General features: G+C 38.8%; 1 protein-coding gene across 1 annotated transcript; it reads left to right on the top strand.

Annotated features, from left to right (window-relative positions):
• Window positions 1-505: 505 nt before the first annotated feature.
• Window positions 506-5,620, top strand: LOC108437781. The gene is made up of 7 exons (XM_017715138.2): window positions 506-636; window positions 3,730-4,068; window positions 4,184-4,207; window positions 4,378-4,422; window positions 4,642-4,758; window positions 4,868-4,893; window positions 4,968-5,620. The coding sequence occupies exons 1-7, from the start codon at window positions 555-557 to the stop codon at window positions 5,022-5,024; spliced, it is 690 nt and encodes a 229-aa protein (XP_017570627.1). The 5' UTR covers window positions 506-554; the 3' UTR covers window positions 5,025-5,620.
• The last annotated feature ends 10,023 nt before the right edge of the window (window positions 5,621-15,643 follow it).

Here is a 15,643-nt window from a genome sequence, read left to right as displayed (position 1 = left end):
TACAATGTTGACAAATATGTTAGGAGGGATTTAATGTTTAACGTTTGTTTATCACAATGAAAGCGCACTTATAAAAGTAAAGGTCTGCTTATTTGTTCCAGGACTATATAAGTTGGGGTAGGGACAATAACGGTGCAGTAACTTGCATGAACTTTGACTTTGTTCCATTGCTTTTGGTCTACTCAGAACATCAATAGCAGGACAGTGTTTATTCACAGCTCAACCACCAAATAGAAGATGCTCTTTAACTTCCTTTCAGCTGCAGTGAGAGCTGATGGGTAAGAGACTCACCGGAAATCAGCAACGATGAACTAACAGACACTGCAAACGCTGCAGAGACTCGAGGAGGAGTCGGTGGAGAACATCCTCACACTCAGAGTGTAAGAGACCAATAAAATGAGAGAGTCAATCTCACACACACACACACACCTACAACACACACACCTACACACACACACACACACACACACACACACACACACACACACACACAAACTCACACACACACACACTTCCTCTCTACTATACATGTTGCAGTAAAAAGATCAGCATTCATGGCGTCCTGTATCTTTCAGGTCATCGGTCATCTGCTAATGCTAATTCTGCTTTTGTTCAGCTGTTGTGGACACTCACAAGGTCAGTCGCAGCTTCACTGTTTCACTTCAAACAATAATGATTATAATGATGATCAGACACTTAAACAACAGCACATGTTTCATGAGCACTGCAGCATTAAAAAGTGGTTCTCAAAATGTTCTTTGTGGTTCTATTTTGTTCTGAGAACAATCAACAAACCATTTAAATGCATAAAGGGTTCTTTGTTTGCTCAAATGCTTCTTTATGATTTAAAACCTGTTGCATACGGTTCTACAATGGATCTATTAACGATGTTTAATACAGAACCAAAAATTGTGTCATAATGAATCATTTGTGCAGTAAGATCTTTGTAACTCTATATTCATATTTTTATTGTATATATAATAAATAGTTTACAGTTTAGCTTTAAACAAATTGCAGACTTTTCACCAAAATACGTTTTTCACAAAATATATTCTGTGCGCAAGAATTGAAGAAATAAAAAATAGTATACACATCAACATTTAATATAAAACGTGATTTATATGTCTGTAATTATGTTTCTACTATATATTTTTTGTAAGGTTTTATGTCTCCTCTTTTTTTTTGATGTCATTCAACTCAGTTCACCAATCTGGACAAATTCTTAATGTTCATTTACAGCATTTACAGCTTCCTAGTGACCTAATAATTATCAGTAAATCCCTGATTATTGGTCTGTTCATTCAGTATAAGAGCTTCAATGAACTCAACATTGTAGTTTAATTTCAAAACCAAATCAAATTAAGTATGAAAGTTAAAACATCAGAAAAATGTACATTGTGTTTAATTGTTTAAACAGATTTTAAATTCAACATTTTTCCATTAATTTTTAAATAATAATGATGATTATCATAATTAATGAGAGACAAACAGTGATGTCGCTGATAGTAGTGAACACTTATTTTCGGGCAGGATGTTCAGCTTCATGTTAAAAGTTGACTGTAACAGGACAGAAGTTGATTGGAAGTGATTTTGCAGTTTGAATTGGTGTAAAATATTTGTTCATGTAAATGTTTAATTTGTATAATGTTGTTTTCTTTCAAAATACTTCTATCAGTTGAATAGAATTGAATTCATTAGTTAAATTGCCTGTTATCACATAAATGATCTTTTAGCTTGAACTGATGAAGTATTTTACAGTATTCTTTCTTTAAGACTTCTGTGTTCACACAGTATTCTTAATTTAACTTTCTCTGTCCCAAAACTGCACACTTAAAAAATGTTTTATGATGAAACATGTCCTCTACTGCATATGAAAAACTTATTCAATTATAAATTATTATTATTTCATTTTTGTAAAATACCTAAACAAATACTTTGAATTAATGATGAATAATGATTCTTTCAATCAGTGTAATTTTTCTTCAGTTGAATAAATGTGTTGCTTCTACTTCTTGTCACTAGTTCAGTTGTTTTTAGGTTGATCTGATGATACATTGTTCACTGTCTACATTTGCTCTTTTGGTGCATGAAGTGTGAGAGATTTTGAAAAATGAACATGTTTATTATCGCCAATATAACCAAACACAAAGCACAAACTTTTCCTGTGTTTTCTGGAAAGTTTGGACAGACCTGAACTTCTTCAAGAAAGGTTCCTAAAATTTTACGTCTTTTATAAACATTTTTTACACCATAGAAATAAGCAAAGATCATAAAGCATATACAGAGATTTATATTCCAACATCTAAAATGAACAAATGATTGAATCAGTCGAGGTCATTGAGGAGAAAAGTAAGAAGTCATTGCTAAAGCTATTTTGTATAATACATAGATTCATATTTTACACATTGCTAACATTTGAAAGAAATAAAGTTTCTTTACTAGCTTTCTTTACTACTTCATTATTTACTAGTTTTTTTTTTTCTCAAATGTCCCTGAATGTCTAAAGTGCAGTAAAAACTGAGGGACAGACACTAGTCAGGAGACGAGTGAGGCCATGACAGCGGGTCGACCTCATCGACCCCCGGCAACATGCCTGCCCCCAGGATCCTGTGTGTACTGTGTGTGTTTGTGTGTGTTTGCTTGGGTGGGGGAGTAATGTATGTGTGTGTGTGTGTGTGTGTGTCTGGGGGTGGATGGAGGGGGGGGGTATGTAGGTCCAGAGACAATGGTCCTCTGGAAGAGGAGAGCCAGCTGACTAGCTGGCTCATGAGGCTCCGCGTTTCACTGCCTCCCCGCTCGAGGCAGGATGAGGTCGGCCCGGGGAGGCCACGGAGACACCCCACGCCGCCACCCCGCCCAAGCCCCCACCTCCCCCACCGCAGATAGCAGCCCGCCCAGTAACACCAACCACACAACACCACATGCCCGTGCGAACGTGGACGTCCACACATCCACACATACACCCCCCCCCCCCCCCCCCCCCCCCACACACCTCCGGACCCCCACACAGCCCCCCCCGCACACACACACACCCACACATACACACACCCGTCCCACACATACATCCACACTCATGTGTACCCACACATTCACCTAGACATATATGTACACCTAGACACATTCACCCTCTATATACACCCACACATATATGCACCACCACATCCACCTGCTCTCATATATACACCTACATATAGACCGACACACCTATATACACCTGCACTGAACCATTCCAGTCAAACAACAGTCAAACAGCAACAGACATCAACGAGACAAAAGACAAGCTGGCCTGAGTCAGGAACCCATTGCCCCCAGTCCACCCCACACACCCTCCAATGGTCACCGCCCCACCCCCGCCACCCAGGCACCCCAGAACCCCAAGGCACAGACCCGACTCCCCGACGCAAGGCAGGTCAACCCGCCCCACCCGGTGGTGCGCCCGCAGCGGCGCAAGCCATCCACGCACGGGCAGGGACCCAGCATGGGGTCAGGTGGTTCCAAGGCATCGGGCCCCGGGTTCCGCCACCAGCCCCGGAGGGGAGGCCAGCTACCCCACCCAGGGCCTGCACCCGCCCTCCACGCGCCCCCGGCCCTACACCGCGAAGCAAAATGGCAGCGCCCCCCGAGCCTCATTATTTACTAGCTTAGTTACATAGAATTACATAACTAATAATAATAATGATAAAAAATTATAACAATAATAATCTCTTTCTATTTAAATGTGTTCTCTAGAGCCTGTTCTGGACTGTATTCCGTCTCTCAGAGTTCCTCGGAACACAGTGTGGAAATCTCCTGAAAAAGAGACTCTGAAGATCAACTGTACTGTTACCACTGAATCACACTGTTGGAAGAACGTATCAGTGTCATGGTGTAAAATTGAGGATACTGATCACTGCAGACCTTTGAATCACTCCAATCACACTGGAACAGGATGGAGGAATATTACTGAGAAGGAAAGAAAGTTTTTTCTGATTTTCTGGAGTTTATCTCTGCAGGACGCTGGACTTTACAGGTGTAAGTCAGATGGACCTGTATTCACTACAAGCCACGTTATCAATGTTACTGTTACAGGTAAAGACATAATTGTTATATGTTATATATTCATAAATATGTGTGTCAAAACAGAAGCTCTAACACTCATCAGTTCATTAATAATCTATCATTTTTCCTGTCACAAATGTTGAAGTTGTCAGCAATGAAAAGAAAACAAGTAAGAAAGTGATTTTCACCTCATTTCACACAATAATCAGATAAACTGAGGAAAGTGAACACACACTGTGTCTAATAGAGCACATTCTTATATGTGCCATCAAATACAATATAAACTAGAAAACTGACATGAATCTGCTGCTGTAAAACTCATTATTCATAATCTTTCAGCTGTGAACCTGGACTCTGAAGTTTTAAGCAAGAAAAATCAAACAGGTAAGAGATCTTACCTTTAAATCTCATTTTACAAACCAACAAGCTTGTGCTTGTGACATAAGACAATGTATTTACTGACTGATTCATAATGAGCCACAATATTATAAGCTCTATTTAAATACATTTCAAGAGCTCAGAATAAAACAGCAACATTTTCAGCAAATACACAGTGATTTAATTCTTGTTTACTTTCTTATTTTGTGCATCTGGTCTATCCAGGTATCAGAGACATGGAGCAGAGCGTTGTAGAGCCGTTCTATCTGGTCTGCTCTATTGTGATTGTGGTCGCTCTAGTGCTCACCATCATAATACTGTTTAAAACCATCAAAAACAAAGGTACTAAAACACAACTTCTGATCTAGTATGATTTACTACATGTACTTTAATATTCATTAATGTAACATTAAGATGTGTATGTGAATGACTGTCTATGCTCCTCTGTTAGATTCAGAGCCGTCTCTAGAAGACAAGGTAAGAATACACACTATGATCACTGCTTCACAAACACTATTGTGCAGTAGACTCAGTGACTGATGTGTTCATAGGACCTGCTGACGACTGTGTCTTATGGAGCAGCAAAAGATTCCAGTCTTCAGGATTAGAACTGGTGATCAGATCTACAGAGAGAGCCTCAACAGTTATTTCAGTCATTCTATTAAACCTCATGAGCAGCCTTTATCAGAAATCAACTGTCCACCTGTCATTCATTTTAACATCTGTTTAAAACCACTGATTCTGTCTCAGATCACAGATGAGTGAAGGAACTTTCAGCCTACATGCTAACATCACCTTCAATAGATTTACATGAGGAAACAAAAAGAAAGTGATTTAACTGAAAATGTACCAAATGCACCTCATATTTTCAGGATATTCCAAAAACATCTTGATGATTTTAATACAAACTGATTTTGATGAAAGATGATTTAATGGACGATGCTTTGAGCTTTTGTATTTGGAGGTTGTTTCAGCTTTTGAAGTTTTTTGAGTGTTTCTGTCTTTGAGTTGATCAACAGTGTCAGATAATTTCAGTATTTAGCAGTTTTTTTTTATTTCTTGGCTAAAAAGTACGATTTAAAGAGTACAACAAAAATAATAATACTTTTTATATTTTTTCTAATATCAGCTTTTGTGATGAACCTTTTTTGTTTGTGTACTTAAACATTATTTGTGAACTGTCTTGAGATTACGTGGATTAAAAAAGTACATGTTTCCAGTTGAGGTTTTGAAATGTGGTTTTGCATCACTGCACTAACTGAAGTGTGAAACTATGAGCAGCTCCTGGAGGATGTGGGTTTTAGTGAGAATTCATTTGTTCTACTAAAGGCCATGAAGAGAATATCAGTCATTCTCTAAGACTACTTATCTTAGTCACACATCTAAAATTTCCTGGCTGGCTGTTATTTGCTTTGAAATATTAAGAGTTTGATCCTTTATAACTTCTTCTTACTTTCTAAAACTAGCTCATCTATTTAGGTCATTGCTTTGACACAGTGTCTACCAACTGCCACAATGTAGACAATGAGGTTTTTAACTGCTTCTCATGAAACATCAAAGAAGAGCTGTATTTAGCTAGATTTGTTCTACAAACACAAATCACTGCTTTGTTATGTCTTTATGTCTCTTTCTGCCCTGGTGTTCACAACTAAAACCAGCAAATAGCAACAACAATAACACAATCAGGCCGTTTTACAGGGGGGCGGGGCTACAGTGCAAACTTTGCATACTGCCTCCCTAAAGCCCATTTCTCTCTCTTAACGGAGCATATGGCAGCAGCCACATATAACCCTACCCCCAATAGCCAGCTGTGTTAGTGACCCTGAACAAAGTTCTTTAAATTCGTAGGAGCGTGTCGTGGTCCCAATAGCAGGGATCTTAGAATGTCCACTGTCTTGGTTAGCAACTACAGCAGTTTGTTGGCCCGCACAGACCTGATACACCTCATACAGGTGCTCTTTGACCACACAGAGGCCTTCCCAGGGTAATGCAGCATTGGCCAGTGCCCCTTACTGGCCTCACCCTGGTGGTCCCTGGCGAGCTGGTGCACAAAAAGGAGATGAGGGTGGATCTCCTCAGCATCCCCCACTCCAAAAAAATCAGAGGTCAATTATTTACTTTAATTATTTACCATTATTTACATCCAAATAAGTGAGAAAAACTATGACACATTTTATTAAAGAGTCTTTTGAAGGCCTGCACTGTAAAAAGTAGAACTGTGATTAATTAGCATTGAATTATAAGCTGCACTTATATATTATATTTTATTGTATTGTATTGTAGTTTATTGTATTGTATTGTATTGCACTGAATGGCACAGAGTTCTGTATTCAACTCTGTTCCTTTTTCTCTTTAGTTTCTAGCAGTATCTGAGCTCAGGACTGGCTTTCTCTCTAGATATTTTCTCTAGATAGACAAAGCACTTCTTTTAAGTCGCTCTGGATAAGAGCGTCTGCTAAATGCTGTAAATGTAAACATAAATGTAAATTAATATTTCATAAATAATTAATAGTAACCGATACATAATAAAGAAGACTTCTATGTTAGAAATCAAACTGAGCTGAATCTAATAAATCTGAATGATTCATTACTTGCATTTTACGCAGTTTTGGTTGAATAAAATTAGCTGTGATACATCGAGTAGAATTTAATTATGTTTTATCCAGAACAACAACAATGCAGAAACAGATCAATTTTACTCATTGGGAGGTCACTGATTTTAATCACCTCGCACTTCCGCCAAACACATTTGTGCCTCATGGACAACATTGACTACACGTTTCTAGGGTTGCAGTCGTCTAACTTCCCAAAGGTAAAACCTTTTTAATTATTGCTAAGAAACAAACAATTTCCAAGTATATTGCTGAGGCAGTTGCCCTTTCTTTTAAGTTACTGCAGCTACCAAACATTTCAAACTTCTGTGCTATAAGTGTGATTATGCTGTTACATTTACAGCATAAAACTTCACTATTCAGCAAAATAATACCATCATTTCCACAGAAACTAGATGTTAAAATATGGTATGTGTTTCTTAAATAATGTTTATTTGAAGGTAAAACATCTATGTTTAATTATCCTGTAGTTTACTGTCTTTTTATGCAATGTCCTTGTAAATCTGACACTTAATGTGCTTCAAGCAATGGAAGACAAAAACTACTAGAAAGACAATTTCTTGAAGAAAGTCAAGTGATTGCTGTGCAGCAATGTTGGCAATCATTTGTGGTTGCCAGTGTTTATTAGGTGGGTGTAAGGGTGTTTTAGTTATATTAAGGGTTTTTAAATGGTTGGTGTGGTGGTCTAGGTGGTTGGTAAGGTGTTCTTAGATGGTAACTAAAATAATCTAACTTGCTAAATGTTAGGAATATTTAAAAATAAAGTTGATCCAACCTTCTCATGATGATTTAATGGACTTATCAACCAATACTGTATTAATGCCATCTTAGTACATTGCAGCGGCCAAAGCAAAGTGTTGGCACTGGCACATCGGAATTGGCCCTGGGAAAGGATGTGAGTGAGGCTCTGTAATTCATGTGTTGGCAAAAACATACGGGAAGATTCCACCCATATTGAGGAGAGCAGATTACACCCACATTGAGGAGAGCAGATCACCCCCCATATTGAGGAGAGCAGATTACACCCACATTGAGGAGAGCAGATTACCCCCCATATTGAGGAGAGCAGATTACCCTCCGTATTGAGGAGAGCAGATTACCCCCCATATTGAGGAGAGCAGATTACCCTCCGTATTGAGGAGAGCAGATTACCCTCCGTATTGAGGAGAGCAGGTTACATGCATATTGAAGAAAGCATGCTACACTCGTATTGAGGAGAGCAGATTACACCCACATTGAGGAGAGCAGATTACCTTCTGTATTGAGGAGAGCAGATTACACCCACATTGAGGAGAGCAGATTACACCCACATTGAGGAGAGCAGATTACCTTCTGTATTGAGGAGAGCAGATTACACCCACATTGAGGAGAGCAGATTACACCCACATTGAGGAGAGCAGATTACCTTCTGTATTGAGGAGAGCAGATTACACCCACATTGAGGAGAGCAGATTACCTTCTGTATTGAGGAGAGCAGATTACACCCACATTGAGGAGAGCAGATCACCCCCCATATTGAGGAGAGCAGATTACCCTCCGTATTGAGGAGAGCAGACCACCCCCCATATTGAGGAGAGCAGATTACCCCCCATATTGAGGAGAGCAGATTACCCTCCGTATTGAGGAGAGCAGGTTACATGCATATTGAAGAAAGCATGCTACACTCGTATTGAGGAGAGCAGATTACACCCACATTGAGGAGAGCAGATTACCTTCTGTATTGAGGAGAGCAGATTACACCCACATTGAGGAGAGCAGATTACACCCACATTGAGGAGAGCAGATCACCCCCCATATTGAGGAGAGCAGATTACCCTCCGTATTGAGGAGAGCAGACTACCCCCCCATATTGAGGAGAGCAGATTACCCCCCATATTGAGGAGAGCAGATTACATCCACATTGAGGAGAGCAGATTACCCTCTGTATTGAGGAGAGCTACAGCTGCATTTGGAAATTTTGGAGGGGTCCAAAATGCATTTGATGAGTAAATTATTGGTTTATCGGAGCAGTAGTAGTTGGAATTTATAATCGGATATTTGTTCAAACTCAAACCTAGCTTAGCTATATACGAATGAGCTTAGGCTCAGTTAATAGCCCTGCTGGACGACTGGTTCACTCCGGCTGACCTGTGCTAACCCATGATGAATACGGGCTCATCAAATGCTGCCAAACTATACTCTGTGAAGAGAGGGCTGTTAGCTTGGTGCCAGCAATATAAGGGGCTCAAATGTCACAGCAGTTTCCCTGCTTTTCTCATGAGTTTAGAGGATAAAAACAGAAATCTGAGGGAGACGCTGAGTGACTGGTGCGGTTAAAACAGTAGGTTAATAAGGTCAACTCAGCTGGGATTTGGTAACTAGTTCTCCAGTGATTTACATGCTAGCTAACAATCCTATATCACAATAAAGTTTGTGAAATCTGTTCTTTCCTCTGCTTGCACTATATTGCAATATACAATATATTGAATAAAAGTATTCACTTTGGTTCTCAGGCATCTGCAAAGCCCTACCCAACCCCTTCAGTAATTTAGGATCCATAATGTAACATGATATCTCTTCAGAAGAACACTGTATACACTTATGTTTAATGCACCATGACATTTTATTGAGCTTTATACCAAAACATTACGGGCTTTAAGTGATTGAAATTGTTTTTAAAAGTCTTTTAAATTATAATCTGCTGATGCAGGAACTGGTGAAGACTTTAATTAGTAAATCTCGCTTAAAGCCACTGCTAAAGTTAACTGTATTTCTAAATAAGTCAGCTGTCTTTTGCTGTTTGTCTCTACTGGCTAACATAAATTTCTCTGAGCTGCTACTGATTTAGCCTTTGTTGCTAAATGCTAACAGTCTAGCACCAGCTAGCCAGACGTCACAGTTTCCAGATAGTTGAAAATAAACAAAGTCTATCAAATTCAAACTACATATAAATGTCATGACGTCTAAAAAAATAAATCCTTATTAAAACCAATTTGGCACAGTGCCAGATCCCCCGAAATTCAGCCTTTACTCTCCCACTCAATACAGAATTCTTTTCTATACCCAATAAATGTTTAGCTGGATGAAGGCTTGGCTCTGCAGAACATGTAGAAGAACCTCATTGTAATATGATGTAATGTAGAACATGAACAGATTGTTCGTGTTAAGAATCCCAACATTATTAAGTTGTAAACTCTTATTTTATAAAGTACTGTGTGTGTAGCTCTTAATGAAGTTATGAAACAACTGAAATTTTAACATCCTATTAATTTCCATCCATACTTTCCGTTTCTGATGACAAAGCTTTCACAGTCTTTGTCACGATTGGCTCCTCCCACTCCATTTGCTTTTTGTTTTGATTTTCCATGTGTGTTTGTTTTGATCCAGCCCCCTTGTTTAGTGACTCCACCCCTGATTGTCACCACCTGTTTTCCGCCTGTCCCTCGTTATCCCTGTGTTTTATAAGCCCCGTGTTGGCCCTTTGTTTTGGTTGGTCTTTGTGTTGGATGTCGTTTGTTCTGCTTGTACTGTTTGCATTGTTATTCTGGTTTGTCTGTCATGTCTGACCCTGGACTGTTTAGACCATGACCCTGGATTTGCCCATAATAAACATGTCTTATCTCCGCATATGCGTCCGCCTCCTCACTCCGTTACAGTCTTTACAATCTGGAGTCGACCCGAGGAGGATGGGTTCCCCTGTTGAGTCCTGGTTCCTCTCAAGGTTTCTTCCACGCGTCTGGGAGGTTTTCATGCCACTGCCGCCCTCGGCTTGTTCATCAGAGGCTCAGACCCAGATGTCTGTTTGAACAGCTCACAACAAACACCTTATAAATAGATTTATAACACATTATGTGTTCCGGATTCATAGAATGGCTAAAATAAATGCATCTTCAACAAAGTCCTGCATGCCTTTATTTATTCAATTGTACACATTCGCTCTCATAATGAACGAATTCATGAAAAATAGAAAACTATCAAAAAGATATTTTACCAGTGCTGTTTTTTCAAGCCTCTTTTAGTATGCATGAGTGTAATTATCTAGGATGAATTATTATTTGGAGCTGTAAACACTGGTGAACATCTCATGTATTTTATTTTCAATTTTAGTTTCACTTTTAACTGTGAACTGTAATGAAAAATAAACGTTTGCTATTTACTTTTCCTATTGCTGCACTGTAGAAGTGGCATTCCTAAAATATTTGTTCTGCCATATTATCAGGGTTAGTTCTTTAATTACACGCTACAACTACTCACACACACAGTGAGAGCTTGTCCTGTAAAATTAAACAAAATAAGACAGATTCATCTAAACCAACTAGAGAGGGATGATAAACTGGGACTTATGGATAAAAGTATCTTTATTGACATTGTAGATCCATACAAAGAATGACCTAATGATCTGGATCTATTTCATACCCAGAGCTTTTCCTAGCTGGTTTGTGGCTAAAGTGCCTATTATTAAGCCACTCAAATCCAATGTAGAGTTTAAAAATCAGTATTGTGTTTAGACACAGGCAGTTTTAACTTACGTTAACTTACTGACGTATTTCACTCAGACACTCACATGTTTAACTCCAATATTTATCTCAGTTATCATCATATTTCACTCAGTTACTGTCATTTTCCCCTCTAGCCTTTATAAAACACTTTAACTGATCCAGTCAGTGAACTGATGACAGCAATATTGTACTCTACTGTAAAAAAATGCTTCCCTGAGATCTTTATGAGCAGCCTGTAAAATAAGCTCTACAATCCAGTTCTTTCCAATGCCAAATAAAAAGATGTTTGACAAGCATCTGATGTCTGGCTGATGCTTTGTAGCGTCTTCTTAAAAAGCTTTTTTGTATTCCTGCATGTTGTGTCGCTCTGTAAAAGTAATTCCAATTAAAGCCCCACTTCATTTTAAGAGTAGATTCTTCTCTTACTGTACTTTTAGTAAATGTTAGAAAATGCAGTAACACTTTCCATGAAGCCTATTTTGATAAATAGTTATAAACGTGCTCATAACCTTGTGTAACTTTTTAAAAGTACTTTGTAAGCACACCCGTAAACTGTAATAATGCCTCATAAGGCTGAATTAATGTAATTTTAGTTAATAGGTCATTTGAGTTTGGTTAATATTTTGATGATCTCTAAACATGTTGTACCACAAATACAGTCTATTATAAAAACTTTAAAATTGATCTGTACATAGTTATAAAGCACATATAACACATACTTACAGTTCTATACATATTTTGAACATTTAAAATGCAGTCAGTGAGTCCTTCACGTAAAGTGATTGATACTGTAGTTTGTTCACATGTGAATGTTAATTGTGGCATGTATTAGTAACGCACATCACAGTCATCCTTAACATATAATAGCAAGAACACACTGTTCTACTGTCCCTTTAAACAAACATGGAATGTTGGTAGAAAGTCAGTAAAAAGTCAGTTGGTGTGATTTTCTGTAATTTAGATCTTTCCAACGAAGACAATACAATAAAACAGACACAGACTTTTCAGAAAGTCTATCCACACACACACACACACACACACACACACACACACACACACACACACACACACACACACACACACACACACACACACACACACACACTTTATCACATTGTACATGATACACTGACAGAATGCGACTGTTTTTCTTCTTCTTATTGAGCTTCATTTGAGCTGGACTGCCCCACAACCCTCCACTGAGCCACTGGAGCAGGTGTTGCAGATGGTGGTTAGAACTAACCTTGAGGAACATTCATCTCGAGGACCAGGGCTGGTGACCACTGTTTTAGAGCAGTGCATCAATTTCAGTGCTTTGAGCCAGGATTTTTCTGCACTGCTGATTCGCTAAAGGAAGCGCTCTGAATCTGAGGGGGAGTGTGGAATCCACAGGACGCTGTGACTGACACCCTGTGGCACAGACAGAGACTACAGCAAGAGTTTACACCTGTTGTAAGAGTGAATTTCAAACTGGCACTCATTTTTTAACCTTTTATCCAGTTTATATCAACCGGAACATATGTATTTGACACAGACATAGTCATATATTCATATATATTTTGAGAATATTAGTAACATTTGCTTTTTTTGTCACGCTAAATGTTCATTTCCCAGATTACTTTTGAAAGAGTTTTCAGGTTGACTTTGTTGCGTGTTCAGAACAGACCCTCTACGCTCACCAAACATCTCGAACTAAAAGAATTATTTTGACTCAGAAATCAAAGATTGTGTGTATTTATTAGGTAAGATTTCCAGTATTACTGGCTTGTTAAAGAACTCCAAACTCTACAGCATTTCACCACATAAATGCAAATGAGCTTACATGGCACAAGGGCTTTATTGTTGATACTGAAATATTCTCAAAAAAACACAACTGATATGTTTTATAGTTGAGTTCAACAATTAAAACTGTTCTTAAGTTTGTTTGTTGTATTTGCCATATAAAATGATATAGTAAACTTTGACCTATCTGCCCCATTTGCTGGAGGATGCCTGCCTCTTGGACCTTTGGATTGGACGGGCATTGGCTTGTTTTGTGAAGGCGCTGCATGTACCCTGGGAAACCTGCTGCTCCAATAGCCATTTTAACAGCTGACTTTCCCCTCCTGTCCCGTTTAGCCCTTTGTCCATGGACACTATGTCCCCTCATCATCATATAACAGCCCGTCTACTTTCTGTTTCTTGTGATCATTTTTCTCTCTCCACCCCCATCCTTTCACTTCGGTTATTCACTAAAACAATATTACACAGTCACAAATCTACAATCATTTAAAGACTTTTAATACTTAAGTACATTCAGAAGGAAGAACTTTTGTACTTTTATTTCAGTACAAGTATAAATACCTGCACTTCCCTCAAGTAATAAATTGCTAAGATTAATTCTAATTTTACTTAAATAATGAAGTATTGTACTTCGTCTACTCAAGCTTCTTCTATCTAGATTGTTCACTAATAAAGTGTTGGTTTAATAGACACCTTAAGTGTATGGTTGTATTATGAGGAATGATCAGAGGACTCTGGGGGAGGAAAGAACTCTGAGAACCTGAGCAGGACAAACTGTCCTTTTAATAAGAGAGAGATAAACAACCCACACAACACAATACATTTAATCAAAGTTGTTTCAGAATATCCTATTGGTCTGTAGTGATGTACTGTAATGTATTATTTGGGACAACTTTTTGTTAATAGGGCTGATGGAACAATCACTTCTTTCATTTTTACAAAACAGAATATTGTACCTTTGACACTTTTTAAAAATTCAGTTTTTAATCCTTACAAGGCAATTGTAAAGATTAAATGTCCATGATGTTCATGCGCTGATTATTATTTTATTAATTGATGTGAACATACACTATATCGCCAAAAGTATTCACTCGAATCATTGAATTCAGGTGTTCCAATCACTTCCATGGCCACAGGTGTATAAACCCAAGCTCCTAGGCCTGCAGACTGCTTCTACAAATATTTGTGAAAGGGATTATAGTGCGGTGGTTTGTTTTTCAGGAGTTGGGCTCGACCCCTTAGTTCCAGTGAAAGGAACTCTTAATGCTAAGGCAGACCAAGAGATTTTGAACAATTTCATGCTCCCAACTCTGTGGGAACAGTTTGGGGACGGCCCCTTCCTGTTCCAACATGACTGCGCACCAGTGCACAAAGCAAGCTCCATAAAGACATGGATGAGCGAGTTTGGTGTGGAAGAGCTTCACTGGCCTGCACAGAGTCCTGACCTCAACCTGACAGAACACCTTTGGGATGAATTAGAGCGGAGACTGTGAGCCAGGCCTTCTCGTCCAACATCAGTGTCTGACCTCACAAATGCACTTCTGGAAGAACGGTCAAAAATTCCTATAAACACACTCCACCATACTGTGAAAAACACCATAGGTAAGGTACTGGGCCACCACAATCCACCAGAACAACTTCACTGCACCTTGGTACAGGTTCTGCAAGTCTCAAACCATTCTGGTGAGATGAAACACCAGTCTTCTAAAAGACATTCCCTCAGCTGGTCTTCTGATGATGCTGACAGAGCGTACTGCTTAACACATCAGCCAAAAAATGTTTAAGTGGCTTGAGATCTGGTGACTGTGATGACCATAACATATAACTTACATTATTTTCATACTCATTAAACCGTTTTGTTAACTCCTGTACCCTGTGAAAGTGGTAGTGTCATCCTGAACAGATCAATCAGAATAGAAATCTATGACATACGGTAAAGGTGATCAGCCAGAATAATTAACAGTGACTTTTCCTCATAAGGTGGACAAGTGGATCCAAACAACAATACGGTGAAACGTGACTAATCTTATGATGTCACTTTACTTCTAACTGATGCTTATGGTTTTTGTACCACTCAAATGTGCGCTAGTCTCAGTAATGAGGGGTTTATGCACTGTTCTTGCTGAGCCTGATCATGTCCTGAACTGACACTGGCAACACCGGAGGATCAGTTGTTTTTCTTTACCTATCACACTAATTAATGCACAAGCATTACCGAATGTGCTCCTTCAACCACAATTTCCAACCCTATTTACCACTGATCTAAACGTAGACGTCGCTTTAATCACTGTTCATATTAAAACACTACCCAGCTGAGCGCTTAGATTTCTCTGTCATTTGTGATGTTCCAGCAAT

Source organism: Pygocentrus nattereri, chromosome 12 (assembly GCF_015220715.1).
Source record: "Pygocentrus nattereri isolate fPygNat1 chromosome 12, fPygNat1.pri, whole genome shotgun sequence".
Classification (NCBI taxonomy): domain Eukaryota; kingdom Metazoa; phylum Chordata; class Actinopteri; order Characiformes; family Serrasalmidae; genus Pygocentrus; species Pygocentrus nattereri.
This window is presented reverse-complemented; position numbering and strand designations above follow the sequence as displayed.

Coding starts and splice junctions, on each gene's coding strand:
- LOC108437781 (XM_017715138.2), top strand. CDS start 555: ATGGCGTCCTGTATCTTTCAGGTCATCGGTCATCTGCTAATGCTAATT. Junction 4,759..4,867: donor TAAAACCATCAAAAACAAAG/GTACTAAAACAC, acceptor CTCCTCTGTTAG/ATTCAGAGCCGTCTCTAGAA. Junction 4,894..4,967: donor AGCCGTCTCTAGAAGACAAG/GTAAGAATACAC, acceptor ATGTGTTCATAG/GACCTGCTGACGACTGTGTC.